The 19,469-nt window shown below is 38.7% G+C and overlaps 1 protein-coding gene across 3 annotated transcripts in view; it reads left to right on the top strand.

The window, feature by feature from the left end:
- ttc28 (tetratricopeptide repeat domain 28) overlaps nucleotides 1-19,469 on the top strand; it is a 148,917-nt gene that overhangs the window by 67,311 nt on the left and 62,137 nt on the right. For all 3 annotated transcript variants that reach the window (XM_005720030.1, XM_005720029.1, XM_005720032.1), the window contains 3 exons: nucleotides 10,963-11,110; nucleotides 15,559-15,831; nucleotides 15,909-16,039. In XM_005720030.1, coding sequence (XP_005720087.1) covers nucleotides 10,963-11,110; nucleotides 15,559-15,831; nucleotides 15,909-16,039 — 552 coding nt within the window. The remainder of the gene's footprint in view (nucleotides 1-10,962; nucleotides 11,111-15,558; nucleotides 15,832-15,908; nucleotides 16,040-19,469) is intronic.

Genomic DNA, 19,469 nt, shown 5'->3' with positions numbered 1-19,469 from the left:
AAGTACTGCATTATTTTAAAGAAATGTGTCCTGTGTAATATGTTGTGTTGGTCTGTCTTCATGAAATCTATGCATTTATAGCTGTGGTATCATATGCCCTGATATGTCTTAAACGGTTAGGATTTTTGAAACTGACAATATTTTTGTTTTAACAGCATGTTTTAGTGGGAGCAGACATTTATAGTATAAACAAGTTGAAATATAGTTTCTTTAAGTCTGGATCAGATTTGTTGCTGGCTCATAGTTTCTATTGGGCCACTGTCATTTGGTTGACTTGGAACACCAGATAATAACTTACTGTTTTAGAGAATACAATCTGACCCTCATCAAGTTGATCAGGTCTTTTCTCCTGTAACTAACACACTCAGTATGAAAACTAACTCTTTATGGTCTAATAATGTTGCTTAGCTTTTCAGGATCCATTGTTACAATATCATTTTTGTTGTCTTCATGTGTGACTGATCATAGTGTTTTGATTCACTGGTGTGTGTATAATGAGTGAAATGAACCAGGAAACACTAATGACACTTCTGTGTCTACTAATAACTCTACGTTGCAGCCCAGTTGTGTCTTTTCCATGCCAAACATAGTTAATGACCTATGGCTACCCTTGGACTGATTACATCAGACAGACAGCGACGCCTCAACCATTGAATCCGGATAAATTCTGTGGTCCCTCAACATATGATGCCAGAGGTGTCTGTGTTGACCCTGCATGTGTTACCCACACTCAGACATGTTAACATCAGTGCAAACTCAGGAACACATGCACAAAAGAGAGATGAAATCATCCTTGTCCTTGACCTTTGTGCTTTTAAAATCCTTTTTTCAATTTTTTAAGTCTCTGGATCTGCATCTCCATCTCAAAAATGTTTTGGTTTTTTGGTAGTTGGCTTTTGACTCAAACACTCTACTGCACAGACTTGTAAAGCCATTAGACTGCCTCTGCTGGCCTGTGTGGAAGAGCCCACAGCTGGCCGTGTAACATCTTTATTGGTCCCAGTGGAAATGGTAGTTATGGCCACTCTAACTCAATTATTGCATCTTAGCTAGTGTCCCAGTGAAACAATGATTAATATTCATGCAGACTAACCAGGGAACAATTGTGTGTGTGTGTGTGTGTGTGTGTGTGTGTGTGTGTGTGTGTGTGTGTGTGTGTGTGTGTGTGTGTGTGTGTGTGTGAGATTCATAGGCATTTTGAGAGTGTATAGGGACTAGCTCACATTTGGAGCTAGCCTCAATCTGATTTGAAGATCTTATGTTTGTGGCTTTTGCACATCGACTTTAATTTTCACCACTGGAGTCACTTGACCCAATGCAGAAGTGCTTTTGATCTGCCTTTCTAATGACTGCCAGTAGGTGAATCCTTTTCTTCTTTTTTTTAGACAAACTCAAATTGCAGGAGGTGTATGTAAAAACAACCATTCTGCTCACTTGATCTTTGGTCTCACTAGTTTTATGTTATAACCCAAATAATGTTCATTTAGTAAGTTATGATCAGAAAGAAGATAAGATAATTGGGGTCTTAATCTTTTTTTCTACTTTATGGCCTACTGTATCTTTCTTTATATAGCATGGCAACATCCAACCCAAACAAATAAATGATTCTGCAGTATGATGCTAAACAGTTGTTTAACAACAGCAGAATGACTCACAACAAAAAGTTTTATTTTCCTATGGCATTGTACTTTTATTTCTGCCACTGAAGATGTCTGTCTGTTTGTGGACAAGCAGGATCAATTACCTCCTAATCTTCACCACCCAATGTTTGTGCTTTTCCTACTTACAAAGTCAGATTTAAAAATTCAGATTAGGTTTTTGTCTCTTTGTTTCTTATCCATACTGGATTATGTGTTTCCAGTTTTCTGTGAAGATGCATACTCAGCACCATTTTCATCTACCATAATACTTTACAGGCTGACTAGTTTTTTAAGAGAAGCTGTTTGAATCACACTGCTGTGCAAGATGGGAGGGCTGCTAATTCCCAGCCTGTGAGTAACTGTACACTGCTGTAGAAATCTGCTCGTTTGGATTCACAGGGTTTAATCATACTTCAGCCTGGTAATAAGGTGCATTAAACCCTGCAAAGAGACATCCTTACAATACAGATTGCTGTTTTTAATGACTCCCTCAGAACGTCTCACGCTCCTAAATAATGATCTCACTCTGTAGGTCCTACAGCACACAGCACACAGCTCACAACTCACACAGCATGTCATTTTATCACCCACTGTGGAATAAGTGGGGTATTGGCTTAGCAAAATGAAGCTGCTGTTGTTTAGCAATGGCCAGGTGACATCAGCAACTTTCAACAAAGAGAATAATTTCCCTCAGGTCGGATGTTGTTCTTGTTGTAACTTAAGTTATGTTTATAATATAGCATCTTTCACTAAGCTGGCACTGGAGGACTGATCAAGAATTTAAGTTATGTCACTAACTAATTATGATACTTCATTTTGAACATACTAATATTCTTTTGTTGGCTATATTTTAAAAGTTTAGTGGCTATTATCCCCTAGCCCCTTTTTGATCCCCGCTGTTCTGTAGCTTCTAAAACATGAATCAGTTCAGTCAGCAACAAAGTGGTAAAAAAAGAGTTTTTTTACTCCATGTTGGCTCGAGATAAAATGAGAATGAAGATCTTGTTGTGTTTTTGGAGGGAGATTTTGTGATTTCCAAAGACATCAATCTCTATCATGTCTCGTTTATGGGATCCTCTCTTGCTCTTGCTCACAGTCTTCTCTCTCTCTCTCTCGCCACTTGTGCTGCCATCTGTTCTCGATTAATGTGAGTTACGAGCAGTAATTGAAGCAGCTGTTCATCTGGTGAGCATCCTTTGCTCTGACACACAGCACCTCTCTCAGTCACCATCTCTCACCTTCATTTTCTTTGTTTCTTTGATTCGATCTACTATTATTTTTTGCTGGTTCGACACTTTGCTTCAGACAAAATGTCTCAGCAGTTGCCAGACAGATAAATATATTACAAAAACACACCTGTTCGGTCAGTTGGTGATTCTAACTTGGTCATTGGTTATTGTTTAAAATGGATGGAACAAAGCATTTGTGTATGTAGTAGGTAATGTAGGTGTAGGATTTTGTGTCACATATTTAGTGAGTCCTTACCTTTATTTCTAACAGCTTTATTTTCTTTTTAATTATTAATTAATTAATATCTTTACCTTTCTTGAACAGGGATTTAAGTGTAAATCAAAGCGTAAAGTTGGTCTAATGTCATTTATAAAAACTTTCATTACAAACTAAGCCCCATTGGTGAAATTTCAGAGAAATAAAGATAAAAGATATCACCAACATCTCCACTTTTGTTTCATTTTATTTGTGTACTTCACGGGTCTTTCAGAAACTTGGATAAGACTTTTTAAAAGGCAATGAAAGTAAAGAATGGAAAAAATAGCTCACCTTCTTAAAGCAATATTAAGTCCCAAGTCACAATACAGCAACACCTCAAACATTTAGACTTTTACTTAACTGAAATACTCTGCCAGTAACACTATCACATCATATTTATTTTAAACAGTAACGACGAAATGAATCAAGAAACAAGAAATCACTGAAAAACAATCTGCTCTAAATACTAAATATAAAAATCCTGAATAATCTAGTTCTCTGGTGCAAACGACATTTCAACCAGCCAACTTTTTCTTTCGTACTTGTGGCTTTTGTGGTAGTGCAGTTTTTATTTGATGTAGTACAGTATAGCACTAGTTTTAGTTAAACAGTAATTGTAATTTTAAAGGCGTCTGTTAACAGGTCTGTACTGACTTGCTGTTATTTTAGTCAATAACAAATTCAGTAAAGCACTGGGGATCTCTCTTTGTGTTCACAGGTATAATATATGACAGCCATATCAAATTCATTTGTTTTTCAACAGGCTACTTTTTAAACATTTAAAGTATGATATAAAGTAATTTTGTTACTGTAAAATAGTTCCCAACAAATTTGTCCATTTTTATTCATCTACCATGATACAGTCAAATTTAGGTGCATATGGTCACTTCTGGCTTCACTATAACATTGAGGCTTCAAAATGCAGAGTTTAAATCCAGCGAGTGATGTTATGGTGGATATGTTCATCTTTTTATAAAGTCTATGGGCGGAACACAGGCAGTCATTTAGGACCGCTTTTCTGGTCACTGGTCAAAGTTCAGTCCTGAGTCTCTTTTAGCACTTTTGGTTGTCCCCATCTATTCGCTAAAGAAATATCTTTTTAGCTACTAAATGCCCCACTGATTCTGTCTGTGTACAGAATTTTCTTTTTTTTTTACTATGACAGCAGCAAGATTGAACCACACAGTAAATCAATGGAACGAACAGTTTATCTCTATGCTGAAAATCTCTAAAAACTCACAGAAAGGTAGGGGACCTGTAGATTCACTTAAATCTTTGTTGGTAATCATTTGGTATTTTAAAAATATTTAAATTAATAACATAAACAATGTTTGAGTTCTACGTAAGTATGAACAAAGAAAACATGTCAGCTCACCTGTCAGCTGATGTTAAAGGGCCCGTCTAAGTGCTCAACTGGGAATCAGTGTGAAATACCTGCAAACCAGACATAACCGCAGCAGCTTGGGAAGAGACTCTGTAATCTGACAGGATTTTTCAGAGATGTTCCAGAACACCGCTGAGAGAAAGAATGAATAAACGATACCAAGAGTGTGTTTCTGTGTTCACGAGGTGGTGGTGTTGTGTGTGTGTCTCTGTAAGGCTGTCTGCACCCCCTGCATGTGCTTAGTGGGCAGCGTAGCCAGACTGAGCTAATAGGCAGGATGTGTGTGAGCAGGAGGCTGGAGGTGGTGGTAGAGGCAGACTCTTCCTGCTGTCATTTTCTGTCTGGATCTGGCATGTTTACGCCACTGATAGGGGTAGAACGTTCTTACACACACACCTATATAGATTTAACCTCTCATCCTCACTCTCTCACTCCCATACGCACACATGCTACTCAACCTTACCCATTATGCTGCTTGTCTGCTCATGCAGAGATAATGATCATCACTGTGATTATAACTTTCCTCCTCTGATATAATTATCCTTTTTGACTGGATTTTCCCCCTAGAAGGTCCAGAATAGAACATGAATGCCTAAATGAGAAACACTGCATCCTACACACACTAGCCAGATCAGCATGAAGGCAACAGTTTTGAGGGGCAGTGCTAAGTAGAGGTAGGCACACAGGTGGGGTGTCCATATGTCACCCCAGCACTACATCCCAGTCTAGCTCCTCTTCTATCCTCTCCAGCCTGCATGAGGGTCAGAGGGCAGGTTGCTATATCTCTATCCCCAGCACGGACACTTGGCATCATTGCTGGTAGTTGATACTACTTTACAATAGATATAATTATCAAATGGAAATTACATTTTTTTCCCAGTCTAGTGCATGACCCAGACACACACAGTTTATTAAGATAAGATAAGATAAGATAAGATAAGATAAGATAAGATAAGATAAGATAAGATAAGATAAGATACCTTTATTAGTCCCACGAGGGGAAATTTCATGTTAAGGCTGCCGACCTATTGCACGCATTGGCGGCGCCATCTTTCCCTCCGACCATACATAGATTACACGAAAACATCACATGGGGAAGACAGGTCAGAGAGGTATAACAATGGAAAAGCACCACATGAGGAAAGATAAGGAGAAAAAACTAACTCCCCCCAGACTGAGCTCCAATAGGGAGATCAGTTTGAGAACAGAAAAAAAAACACCTCTGCACATAGCACATGAAAAAACTCTTAATACACCAAAGAAACACATGACAAGCAACAGGGATGGGTAAAGGGTGAGAGACAGCCAGTCTCCTTGATCCACCGTCAGCATCAGAAGGGAATAAGCGTCGAAGGCGTTTGGAGGGGTAAGGGGGGATGAGTGTACATCTGCATGTGTATATATATGTCTGTGTGTGTGTGTGTCCAGAGTTCAGTTGAGACAGTGTCCTTCGCCTTGCCAGGCTAAGTAAACAGTCTTCCAGCCAACCCGGGTGGCCTTGCATAGAATGGGAAGAACAGTCTAAACACAGTCCATATCAGGGTGTTGTTGTTCAGCTCCAGCCTTGAGACCGCAGCTGGCGCTGAAGGGGTATCCGCATGAAGTGATGGTGGTTTTTACTTTAGTGCGAACAACTCATGGGAATTTAAAGTTGTTCTAACAGTCCAACACTGGTCTCTCAATCTCCCGTTGGAGAGCCGTGAGCTTACGCTCCGTGATGTTGTCATTCTTGTGCTCAAAGAGCCGAATCTGAGAACTCACGACTGCAGTGAGCTTCTCCAAGATGTGATCCAGTTATCACTGAGAACCAAGAGAACCAGAAAATTTGTTAATTTAATCAACAGATGTTGATTGCCTGGTGTTATGGTTTAAGTTGTGGTTGTCAACAGGAATGACTTAGAGCTGTTGGAATTAATCCTGCCACTTTAAAGCATTTATTCAGTATTTATATACCCATTATTTGACAATCATTTTGGAGTACATCTATGATATTCCTAATGAAAGAGTTCTTATAATTTCTAAATGTATTTTTAAAATATACACTACCAGTCAAAAGTTTGGACACACCTTCTCATTTAATGGTTTTTCTTTATTTTTTACTACTTTCTGCATAGTAGATACATACTGAAGACATCAAATATATGACACAAGATATGTGGAATTATGTAGCAAAGAAAAAATGATAAATAACTCTAGATATGTCTTATATTTTAGATTCCTGAAAATAGCTACACTGAAACACGCTTTGTTGACAGCGTTGCAAACCCTTGGTCTTCTCTCAAGGAGCTTCATGATGTAGTCACCTGAAATTGTTTTCACTTCACAGGTGTGCCTTGTCAGAGTTTATTTGTGGAATTTCTTGCTTTCTTAATATGGTTGGGACCATCAGTTGTGCTGTGCAGAATGCAGGTTGGTACACAGCTCACAGCCCTGACAACTGTTAGCTGATTGGTTCTCACCATAATATAAATTCTAAATAAAGAGAAACAACAGTCCATCATTACTTTCAGAACTGAAGGTCACTCAATTCGGAAAATTGCTAACAGCAAGGGCAGTCACAAAAACCATGTACTGTACGACTAAACTGGCTCACATGAGGACCGCCCCAGGAAAGGAAGACCAACAGTCAAGTCTGCTACTGAGGATAAATTCATCTGAGTCACCAGCCTCAGAAATTGTAAGTTGACAGCATCTGAGATTAGAGCCCAGATAAATGCCACACAGAGTTCCAGTAGCAGACAAATCTCTACATCAACTGTTCAAAGGAGACTGCGAAAATCAGCCTTTACTGTCAAATAGCTGCTAAGAAACCACTACTAAGGAAAAGCAACAAGCAGAAGAGATTTGTTTGGGCCAAGAGACATAAGGAATGAAAGACCAGTGGAAATCTGTGCTCTGGTCTGATGAGTCCAAATTTGAGATCTTTGGTTCCCCCTGCCATGTCTTTGTGCAACACAGAAAAGGTGAACGGATGGTCTCTACATGCATGGTTCCCACTGTGAAGCATAGAGGAGGAGGTGTAGGGGTGCTTTGCTGGTGACACTGTTGGGGATTTATTCAAAACTGAAGGCATACTCAACCAGTATGGCTGCCACAGCATCCTGCAGCGATCCCATCCAGTTTGCATTTAGTTGGACCATCATTAATTTTTCAACAGGACGATGACCTCCAGAGTGTATAAGGGCTATTTGACCAAAAAGGAGAGTAATGGAGGGCTGCACCAGATGGCCTGGCCTCCATAGTCACCTGACCTAAACCCAGTTCTTATGGTCTGGGATGAGATGGACCGCAGAGTGAAGGCAAAAGGGCCAACAAGTGCTCAGCATCTCTGAGAACACCTTGAAGACTGTTGGAAAACTGTCAAAGGGGATTAACTGCATGGTGCAGGGAAAGGGGGCACAGGGTTCCAGGGGGGAAAGTGGGGAATCCACACAGTCTCTGTTCTCCTCTTCTTGCTCACACAATCACTCCTCTTCTGCCACTCACACTTCTCCACGCTCTATGCCACTCCGACAAACAGACACTCCAAACTGGTTAAGGGACAGGTCCAAGAAATCTATGTACAAAGAGAGATCAGGTTAGGAACACTAGTGGACGGAGACTTGAGAACAAACTCTAGGATTTTGCCAGCAATATGAACTCAGATAGCTCAACGATCCACAACATTAAAACCTTAAACCAGCTTGTTAAAACTCACTTTAATTGGACAGCTTAAGTATTTCATATTTTGTAGCAATTTAACTTTTGACTCTGATTTTTTGAAAAGTGCTCCACAAATAGAGAATATTATAATATTAGCCTGCTGTGACTGACTGAGGCATTTTCATAATGAGTGTGTTAAGGCATATGGCCTCAGCTGTAATTACCAACCATTTAAATCACTTTCGTGTTAATCATCAGTGAAATGACACCGTGGTCTGTTCACATTCTGCACTGAGACTTGACCTCAGACTCCATTTGTTTCAATGAAGCTGTCTGAAGATGAGGATGGGACAAAGACGGCATGGCTGTAGAAAGTGGCAGCCGGGACAGCAGCTAGCATGTAATCTAATTGATCTCCTCTTTGTCTTAATTCACTCACTGTCATGAGAGCTTGTGCATAAATGGGGGGAGGGAGGGTTGGATGATAAATGAGAAGTAAAAAGAAGAGGAATGAAGGCGAAGAGAGAAGGGGGCAAGACAATTAGGTTACAGTAAGGTCAGCAGTGAGAGAAGAAGATGATATGTTTGTGTTGCACGTGCCGTCTCTTGAGTTGTCTTCATGAATCTGATGTCATGATGCATTGTCTCTAATCCAGCTGTGAAATGCACAAGGGGTCCTAATGAAATATATGTTGCTGTGTGTTATATGGAAAGAGTGTGTAACCAATGTGTAAATGCCACATCGGTGCTCGACCTTTTCATTATTTAAGGTTATGTGAAAATCACTGAGCACTTCTTAAAAAGTTACTTTTAATCCAAAGGTTGTTTTTACTACTGTTGGAGTCAAATTGTTAAATGTTGCCATTATTGCATGTTAGGCAGGCCTCTTCTCTCTCTGAATTTAAAAGTCTTCTTAAAACATATTTATTCGCTGAAGCCTTTGGCATTGATTAGAGGGGTTGACTCAATTTGTTTTGACATGTTTCAATTTATTTTAGTTTTTTAGTTATTTATTTTATCTTATCTCATTTTAATTTTCTTTACTTATGCTTTTAGCATGTACAGCACTTTGTGAACTCTGGTTTTATGTTAAAGTGCTTTATAAATAAAGGTGGTATGGTATGGTATGGTATTATTGTACTTAAATTTGTAAGGCTTGGTTCAAACTATATGGTCAAAGACATTACTTTGTTTCTGACTCGCTCCCCTGCCTGTTGGTGGAGGAGGCTATAGTGTTTTATAGGAGCACATCCTATGTGAGGGTTCTGTTTTCTTGTTTAGTAAACTTCCTGCCTTTATGACCCTATTGTGGACAGGAGGTCACACAAACGCACCCCCAGACACAAACACACACTCTCACGTGCACATCCATACACATACATACACACACGCACATGCATACACACCTAGTGCCTGACACCATAGGGGGATTTTACAATGAGTGTTTGTGAAACTGTGTGTCACAGAAATAAAAGGCTGCTGTGGGGTGATTGTTCTTCGAAGTGGTCTTACACCGAGGGCAGAAGGGCTGCTCTGAGATCCTTCCCTTGCTATAGCATGTGAAAAACCGGTTGAGGTGTTCATCTTGCTTCGTTATCGGGAATAAGTCTCTAAACCAGCAGGTCTGTGGAAGCGCAGACCCAACAACTACAGCTAATGTACCTGAGTTATCAGACACTGAATAATGATGTCTTGCTGTGTTTGATGACCAAATATCAAAGCAAATAAAAAATCTATAAATAGAACAGGTTTCATTTGGGAACATTTAGGATACCCCACATTAAAAACAAAGAATATTAGATGCATGGCTAACACATATGTGCAAATAAATCAAACAGTACAGTAGTGTGTGGACTAGCAAGTAGATTAGACTAAAGTTTTTACTTTAGTGTAGAGAAGAGCACATTTTTCTGTGTGCTTTTAAACAATTCAAAAGCAGCTGCTGGAACCATAGAACAAAAACAGCTGTGCCAAACTCTGTTAACTATCAAGTGTAACTGTTCTCCTTATTCAGAATGGGTTCTGTAAATGTTTAAACTATTGGATCTTTTTCAGAGCCTTCTCAAAGACAGTCATGTAAAAATCTAAAATGGAAAGACTTCTGGCTTGCTGAACAGGAGGCTATTCCCTAACAGTGGAGCTAACAGTACAGTCGAATCCCAAGTGTTAAGGACATAAATGAAGAAACAAAACTTGTAATATTTATAATGTCTTTGTTCAACAGTCAGACTTCAAAGCAACAATCCACATTTAGAGATAAATATGATAAATAAGGATATTACATTTTTTTTAAACTTAACTTTTCATGGTGTGAACAAAGAACCAAACAGACCATTTAAAGTGAAAGTTCTGTTATGTAGTGTTAATATGGTGAATGTTTGTATTAAACATGGTCTAAAGATCCCCAGCTCCTCCACTCCATGTGTCACCATATTTTTGGATACACCAGAGTGCGAGTGTGTGTGTGAATGTTAGATAAGAAGCACTTAGGCATAGAAGAAGAAAAAAAGAGTGCAGTATGAATGCGTGTCTGCTTTGGTGAATAAGACCTGTAATATAAAGTGCTGAAAGTGATTAGTAAGGTGCTATATAAGTACCCGTCCATTTAGCATTTTGCTAAATTAATCACCGCTATGCCCTTTTATGTATACGTGTAGCTTTATTGCTGTTTTGCATAAAACTGCAGTTATATATTTTTGCAGTATTTCAACAAACCTCAGAAGAGAAATAAACAAGTGTTTCAAAATGTCAAAAAATATGAAATTTAAAAAATTTAAAAAAGATTATAATTGTGTTTTTTCTTTTCAGGCTTACTTTCGTCAGGGTGTTGCCCTACAGTACCTGGGTCGTCATGCCGATGCCCTGGCAGCGTTCGCTTCCGGCCTCGCCCAAGACCCCAAGAGTCTCCAGCTGCTTGTTGGTATGGTGGAGGCAGCCATGAAGTCGCCTCTAAGAGGTGGGCATGTCTAACACCGGACTTCATTCCACCTTTCTCTCACTGTGCCAACACATCTGAAACAACATGACTCACATTTACAAGGGGAGAGACAAACAAAAGAACATCATAAGCAGAAAACTACAATTTTGTGCTGGAAAACTTGTAGGCAAGGAAAGTTAGATGTATGCACTAGGGAAACTGCCAAGTTATTACTTTTCTTTTATTCTTTTATTCAGTAGCCCTCCTCCGGGACTAGGATGTGAAAAAAAATAAAAAGATCCTTCTGATGATTCAGGCCGCACAAAGAAAGGGATGCATGTTTGATACGAGAGAAGAGAGATATATAGAGAAAAGAGAGATTCAGAAAATGCATAAAACAAGCATCTTAGATAGAACGGAAAGAGAAACGTGGAGATAAAAGGTAGTCATCGCCAGCTTCCACTTGTGGAAATAAAGGAATGACTCTCATCCATTCCTGCTTCAGATGAATCTTCTTGACAATGAAGTGACAGGTGTCACATCTACTGCCAATTATAAAGACTGTTGTTGTCTGGTGTCTCCCACAGTCATATTTATTTACATTCAGGTTCAGCGAGTGAGTGGATGTGTTATACACAAGGACTCTCCGAAGCAAGTTACAGTATTAATGCTGTCAACATAACATTATTGAAGCCATCTAAGTTAAGGAAGGTAAAAAATGAATAGGTATATATGACATGGTATGATTTTTCTGAGACATAGGCAGGATTCACATGTTGTTTCAGCTCTTGACTGTGGGTGTGCCTTATATTTAGGCTGGAGCCCAACACAACCTAACAGATTAAAGGAGTAAGGATTAGCCAATCTAGCTGCCTTTTATAAATTTGCTTATACAACAACAGCATAACAGGGTGATGATTCTCTGAAGTGACCAACAACTAGTTACAAGTTATATTTACATGTCATAACATAATTTGATTGACAGGCAGCAGCACTGGTGTATTTGAATAAATACGATTTGATTGTTGAAGCTGAACTTTCCTTCAGTTCTTGAACCCTCAAGAAATATAGCTTTGTTAGGCAAAATCTTTGTAACACAAAGAATTACATAATTGTTACTGTAAAGTGATTGTTGAATTTAGTACAATAATGCACTATGAAAAAATGTAATGTGATTACAGTGATTGTAAGGTAGAGTAGTCCTAAAGCCCAGACAAAATGGGAGGATTGTGTCAGAAAGAGCATCTGGTATCAAATCTGTGCCAAAGCAAAAGCAGGAAAACCAACCATCTGTCCAAATATCCATCCATTATCCTTACTGTTTGGAAGCTGTAGCCCCAGCTGACTTAGCCAACATGTTTTTGGACTATGGCAAAAAAACATGCAAAGTCTACACAGATAGACCCCAGGCAACTTTTTCTCTGTATCTACTGTACAATATGAAGCGCCTTGAGGCGACTTTTGTTGTGATTTGGTGCTATATGAATAAAATTGAATTGAAAATTGAATTGAATTGAACTAGGACCTTCTTCCCTGTTGTGGGTAGCATTGCTACCCACTGTACCGCTGTGTCGGCCCACAAAAAATTTGGACCTGTCCAGTTGTACCGGTAATTGCACTATAGACCTCCACATGTCCAGCATGCATACAAATAAACAACAGAGTCATGTTTAAACAGGCTTGTAGCAGGAAAAATACAGTAACACAGAATGTCATAAATAGGAAACTTGGTGGCTTTATGACTTTATAGCTTTATATGGACCAAACTGCAATTAAAAAAGGCTATAGGGGAGAATTTTTATTTTTTTTAAATTAAAGCCAGTAAAATAGAAAAATAATTCTCTGCCATAAAGGGATGCATCATCTTTACTTTTAAACCCCAAACTGTAGATACTGAGCAAGATGGTTATGAAAAAATGTAATTTGATACACAACTAGAGCTGTGGGATAAATGAGCACATTAGCCTCCGAGAAATGTAGTAGAGCAGAATTATAATGTATATGTACTTTGTTACATTCCGTTTCTATTGGTGTTGAATTTTGTGGGTTTTTGATTAAGTCAAAGGTACACTTCAGCGCCGAGATTACATTTTAGACAGATCGTAAACTGCAGCTTCTTTAAATGCAGACAGCACATTGCCAGCGGCTGAAGCGGGCCACAGAGGTGGAATGCTAATTTTAAGGCCAAATACTAATTTCTAGAAGTAATGACTGACATTTGAAAGATTTCAGTGGGTGTACACACTTCTGAAGCACAGAAAACTTATTATGTGTTCTGATTAATTCCTGATTATGTCCTCTTCCAGATTTAGGAAGTTCACAAGCATCCTTAAATTAAAGCGCTGTGGACACTGAAAGGTCTAGGTTAGTTTTATCATTGTGTTTATTCACATGAATTTGCTTCTCGCAGGGTTCATGATGAAATATTTACAAGGTAGATTCTCATGTGTCATTGATCTAACCACCCCACAGTTCACAGTGTACTTTTATGTGTAGGTCTCAACAGCACAGAAAGATGAAGGAAAAGTACAAACAATCAAGAATGGTTTGCAGGCTAGAATTTGCACTGGGTTATGTTGTTTTGCCCTTCAGCTGTATCTGAATTAGAGCTGGGCATTTGCATGTGTTCTTGCACCAGCCAACCTCCCTTCATCTTATTTCCCTTTGAGGTCCAACTTGTGTATCCAGTGGGGTCGAGCACAAGGCTGTTGATAATGGACTTTATCATGTTTCAAATTAGAAATTTACAACAGAAAACAAAAGACATTGTTTCAAAGTTTAAGCAGTAGCGCTGCCAGAAGAATGGAGTAGATGGAAAACAAAAAATACACATTTTGAAAATGATGACAATATGTTTGAATCAGTGGCAGCAGCAAACAGTATATCATAACTGAGTCCAGCCTGGACTACAGCAAAGCTCTCCCGCAGGTCTGTTGCACTGCAGGAGGTTGTTCTCCCACCCAAGGGCAGCACCCTTCAAAACTTGATCTCTTATAATCTTCAAAGCAAGCCCCCAAGTAAAATTGAGTTGCAATGCTTGAGCAAGCAGTAGGCAGGGCAACATGTTGGACCATAGAGAATGTCAGTATAGTGTGCAGTGCACACACACTAAGGAGCTGCATTGTTATCAGCATGAAAGAGTAGGAGGCTCCTCTGTCTTTCTAGGCCTCTAGGGTAGACAATTGTAACAGAACGCTATCTACTAGGTCCTCCTCAGATTAGCCTGATAAACAAAACTTTTCAGTTTGACAAAGCAGAATGAAAGACTCGAAAAATGCAAATGGAAACTGCTACAGTTCATCTCAAATACTACAAAATATGACTTTTGACACAAAAGAACTGTTTTGTTTTGTTTTGTTTTGTTTTGTTTTGTTTTGTTTTGTTTTGTTTTGTTTTGTTTTGTTTTGTTTTGTTTTGTTTTGTTTTTTGGGGGGTTGGGAGGGGGTATTGAACTTGGAATAGATATATTTGTTTTTGTAAAAATATTTCAGTTAGTCCCTTTCAGCAGCAGCAATTTCAATTACATACTGCTATGGGTGAATGTGGATTTTTTTTTCCTCCTAGATGTTCCACAAGCAATCGTTTTCCAATTTAGGGATTGTTTAATTGCATAGAACCCCAAAGAGTTGCGATCAACTTGAATAACAATAGCTTTACTTCATGTCTGCTCTGTGTGTCTGCTTCATTATGATATTCACATAGTGAAGGAGACACACGCGCGCCTGCTTGCACACAGAGTTGAACACAAAGCTGAGATGTGCTGCAATCTTTCCAAAACATGGAACATGGAACTTAAGTCCTTTATGTCTTTAAATAGAAAACTGTTGTTTGAGGCTACATACATTTAGCTTAAATTATATGAAAATGTCATCTGTGAAGCAGAATTTTGTAGATGTAGTTGTCATCAGATAGCAGATGCATATTTTTGTGTGTTTGCTCTGAGACTATAACATAGTAGCAAAAGGATATAAGATTCTGTGCAGTTTAACTTCAGACTTTTCTGAAGTTACACAGCACTTACAGAGCAATATAGACTTTAAAGTGTGCTTACATAAGCTTAAAATGGGTCATGCCAGACCTAATGAGGCTTTACCAGCATTGCTTCTAAGTGTGGGTGCATTTTATCGCTTATTAATGTAACTCTCTACTTGTAAGAGTAAGTGTGATATTACTTCTTAAAAGTTGCATAGTGTTGCTTTGAAAGTGTGCACGAGCACAAACACAGAAGTTCCAGGGCTTCTGCTTTTATTTTACTTTCTGTGTAGAAAAAGAGCCAGGGCAGGTGTAGTGTTCTTTCTGTATCAGCAGGATGCTACAGTCCCACAGCCGAATGCCACAGGGCCAAGGAAGTTTTCAGGCCACACACTCAGTATCTTGTCCAATGGCGCTTAAGAATGGTCATATTAATGTTTGTAACACATAAAATGATAAATAATTGAATTTTCTTAAATCACCTGTGTTTTTGTCTATCTGTCACATCTTCACAGACACACTTGAGCCCACCTACCAGCAGCTGCAGAAGATGAAGCTAGACAAGAGTCCGTTTGTGGTTGTCTCCGTCATCGGCCAGGAGCTACTGACACATGGTTTCCATGGAGCCTCAGCTGTAGTTCTGGAGGCAGGGCTGAAGATTGGCACGTGCTCACTAAAGCTGCGTGGATCCGTCTACTCTGCCCTTAGTTCTGCATACTGGTCTTTAGGTAATATAGAGAAGAGTATGGCCTACATGCAACAGGACCTGGAGGTGACCAAGACTCTAGGTATGGAAAACTTGAAAGTAGTAGTTTATGGTGTGTGGAAAAACGGCTACAGTGTAGGTAAAATTCGTCTTCCACAGGTGACCAGTCAGGGGAATGTCGAGCTCATGGGAACCTCGGCTCTGCCCTTTTCTCCAAAAGCAATTACAGAGAAGCACTGGCCAATCACAGAAACCAGTTAGTACTGGCCATGAAGCTCAAGGACAGAGAAGTAAGTTTGCATGCATGTATTCATAAGACACATTAGACATACACCCACTTCATCTTGGTTTAAATGTGTTTTGCTTCTGAAGGAAGCAGGTTAGAAAGAACAGTCCAATTACTGTGTAGCAAAGTGGATATTAACATGGTTCTTGACACTACATTAACAACAGGTTATTTGTCTAAAGAGCTTCATTCTTAAGGAGAACATTTAGTATGCTGCTCATTGAAAAAAAGACATTGATGAAAGTAATTATTTTTTAAAGTGAGAAAAGAATATAAGATGTATATTGACATCTAATACCAAATGACATCTAATAGTATTTGATGACCTTGTCTCTAAAGGAAACAACCAGCTGGTGTAAATCTTTTTTTAAGACAGGTGTTTTCTAGTTTCTGGTCTCCTGAGTTCCTAGTTTCCTAGCTCCCAGTTATTATGTTTTGTTTCTTAGATCTAGTATTCAAGTTTTCCTAGTGAATAAAGCTGCCACTTTAAGTTACCTTTTCGTGTTCGAGTCCTGCACCTGGGTCCCACATCCTGCCTGCCACAGCACAGCCATGACAGGATGAGCCTGAGCCTGGTTTTGCCTAAGGTTTTAAGGTTTCTTCCTGTTAAAAGGGGGTTTTTCCTTCCCGGTGTCACCAGTGCTTGCTCATACAGGTCATTTGATATCTGTATTATTGTAGGGTCTTTACCTTACAGTATAAAGCACCTCAATGCAACTGTTGTTGTGATTTGGTACTGTCACCAACCTAAAACCACATATTTAATAAAGAAAAGGCATGCAGATATTTATCTCTGTTCAACTTTCTCCCTGACATAAGAGATTCTGTCTAATCAATTAATTTGTCACAGTGATGACGCAGTGCAGATACTGCATGTTGTGTAATGCAATGATTTGTTGATTTGTTCTTTGGGAGCTTAACTTAGAATATTTTAAATATATTTCATATTTTAGAGTGATGGCTGATCAAGTATATACTGTACAATAAGAACAACTTTAATTATATATAATCATCTTGCGAGAAATTACATTGTCATAAAAATGTATTGAAACCAAAGAACAAACTTCAAATTTGCTCTTATACATTCACTTGTTTTGACCTATACTCTTATCTTCTGTAACCTTTCCTGGAAAGCAGTTTTTCATTATGCCAGTCCAAAGCTAAACACCTCACATTTCTCCTGAAACACTTTGGACAGTTGTGAAAACCGTAGTTAATTAAATTGTTTTTACAGATTAGATTTCGGACCACTTTACGTCTAAAAGCACAAAGTAAAGCTGTCAGGTTGTTGGTGTGTGTTTCCCTACGTTTAACTTTCATATGTTTGTGAGAGTGTGTACATAAAAATGTGTATATGTGTGCTGGTGAGTGTGCAACATGGAGTCATGGCAGATGTATTTATGGCTCACTGGGTTTCATATGTAGTTGAATCTTATGAGTTGTGCTTGTGGCTCATTTTAAGGAATATTTTATTGGTGTTTTAATATTGTAGGATAAATCTAAACAACCATACTGATCACTGGTTTCTTTACACTGTATAGAAGACAGTTCTGGTAGCAACTAGATTAGTAAATATTTGAGCTTTTGTCTGATTTGATTTACATTTCTGTCATTATGCTGTTTTTCCTTTCACTGTTTTCTTCCAGTTTATTCATATGTTTTTTTCTTTTGTGTACTCAGGAAAATAATATAATTTGTTAATGTCATGGTCTGTAGATTTTGTTAGGCCAATGAGGACTTCGACTTTTTAGTTTGCTTTTCACTCTTATTCTTCAGCTCTCATTTTGATTACTATTTGGAAGAGTTTCATTATAGCTTTCTTTCAGTGATTATTCTAGCATTCTAAGTTCTGGGTTTTCTGGTAATTATGGGTTAAGCAGTCTTGTAGTTTTATATTTGATATTTTAGATGGCTGTACCCTCCATTGCAGTCCTCTATGTTGCGTGTTAAGCTGCATACACACTGAAAGTGATGTGTGGACCAGCAACTGTGGGGAGTGTAACTGCTGGTGAAGGAAGTACAGTTACTTACAGGTGAGCAACTGAATAAGATGCTAACAAATTTAAACTAAGACCACAGCAATATGCTAATGACCAAAGCTATCAGAAGTAGATTTTTGGGTCTGTGTGAGGGGAGCCTTATTCATTTGATCCTACATTGTCACCATGATTGCCAAACCTCCAAAATGGCAAACAACTTCATGTAACGTGGTTACATGGTCACATGTCTGCATGCTCAATAGACAATATCTCTCACTAATTTGTGTTTTAATTAAAATCTACATGACATTAAAGGTACTCTCTGTGTGTGTGTTTTTGCAATTTGACAGGACTCCTCAGAAATATGGAATTACACTATCTTTAATGTGTAAAAGTCAGCAGGATATTCTACTGCAAAGTTTTATTATATCTGAGTTTCGACCTCTCTAATGGTCTCTGAAGTTCTGCTGGACCCTTGCAGTTGAACACACACTTGAACATGCACAAGCAGTCACTTAATAGCGTGTGATTGCATCCTATATTTATCTCATGTGATTTGTCTCTAGGTAAATCTAAAGAGCCTGATTGAACCACTGTCAGTAAAACAAATGAGGAACAGTTACCAACTTTTCTGAAGAGCTCAGAGCTCAGGAAAGCTTGGATCAAAACCAAACGCTCTTGTTTCTCTTTTTTTGTTGCTTGTGTGTGTGTCTGTCTGGAAGCTGCAAATGCACCATAGACTCCTGCACGTGTATTGTTGACAGACAGTTATCGACCCTCTCCTCCACAGGTGTGCAGCTTAAGGCGACTCGAACACGGTCATCAACAGAAATCCATATCTCCCACTGTGTGTTTGCTCAACTGTGTTATTTGTGTTTATCTGTGTGGTGTGAGAAGCCTTCAATACTGCCTGCTTCCAAACAAAGTGCTCGTCTGCAGAACACTGGCAGGAGCTTTGGAACAGTTACCATTACAGTTATAACATTAATAATAATAACAACAACAATGATAGGTATTTGCATTTGTGCTCTGAACAATAATCAAAATCAGTCTAAAAAATAGTTTAAAAAGGAAAAGATCTCGACAAGGGACAAATAAAGACATTTCCATCAAAGCAAGTGTGGCATTAGTTCAAGAAGTTGCAGTCCCTGCAGATCAGCAGACCTCAGAAGACATCACCTTCCCAAACCTCCTACATCTGGTTATCAAGCATGCAGGGGAAGCAGTGTCAGCAGTGTCAGCAGTAATCTTTCTCTGTCTTTATTCACCTGTCTTATTCTATTTCCATGCAAAAGATTTAGGCGCCCATCTTCCTACACCTTTCTACTTACATTGTTTTTTTTTCCCAATCTCCACCCATCCAAGCTTTTCTGAAGAGATTTGTTGTCCACAATATAAATCTAATCTAATGAGAGGATAATATTGTTTCTTATTCTTATTTATATATATATATAT

Source organism: Pundamilia nyererei, unplaced genomic scaffold (assembly GCF_000239375.1).
Source record: "Pundamilia nyererei isolate P.nyererei 1_Seehausen unplaced genomic scaffold, PunNye1.0 scaffold00002, whole genome shotgun sequence".
In the NCBI taxonomy this organism is placed as follows: domain Eukaryota; kingdom Metazoa; phylum Chordata; class Actinopteri; order Cichliformes; family Cichlidae; genus Pundamilia; species Pundamilia nyererei.
This window is presented reverse-complemented; position numbering and strand designations above follow the sequence as displayed.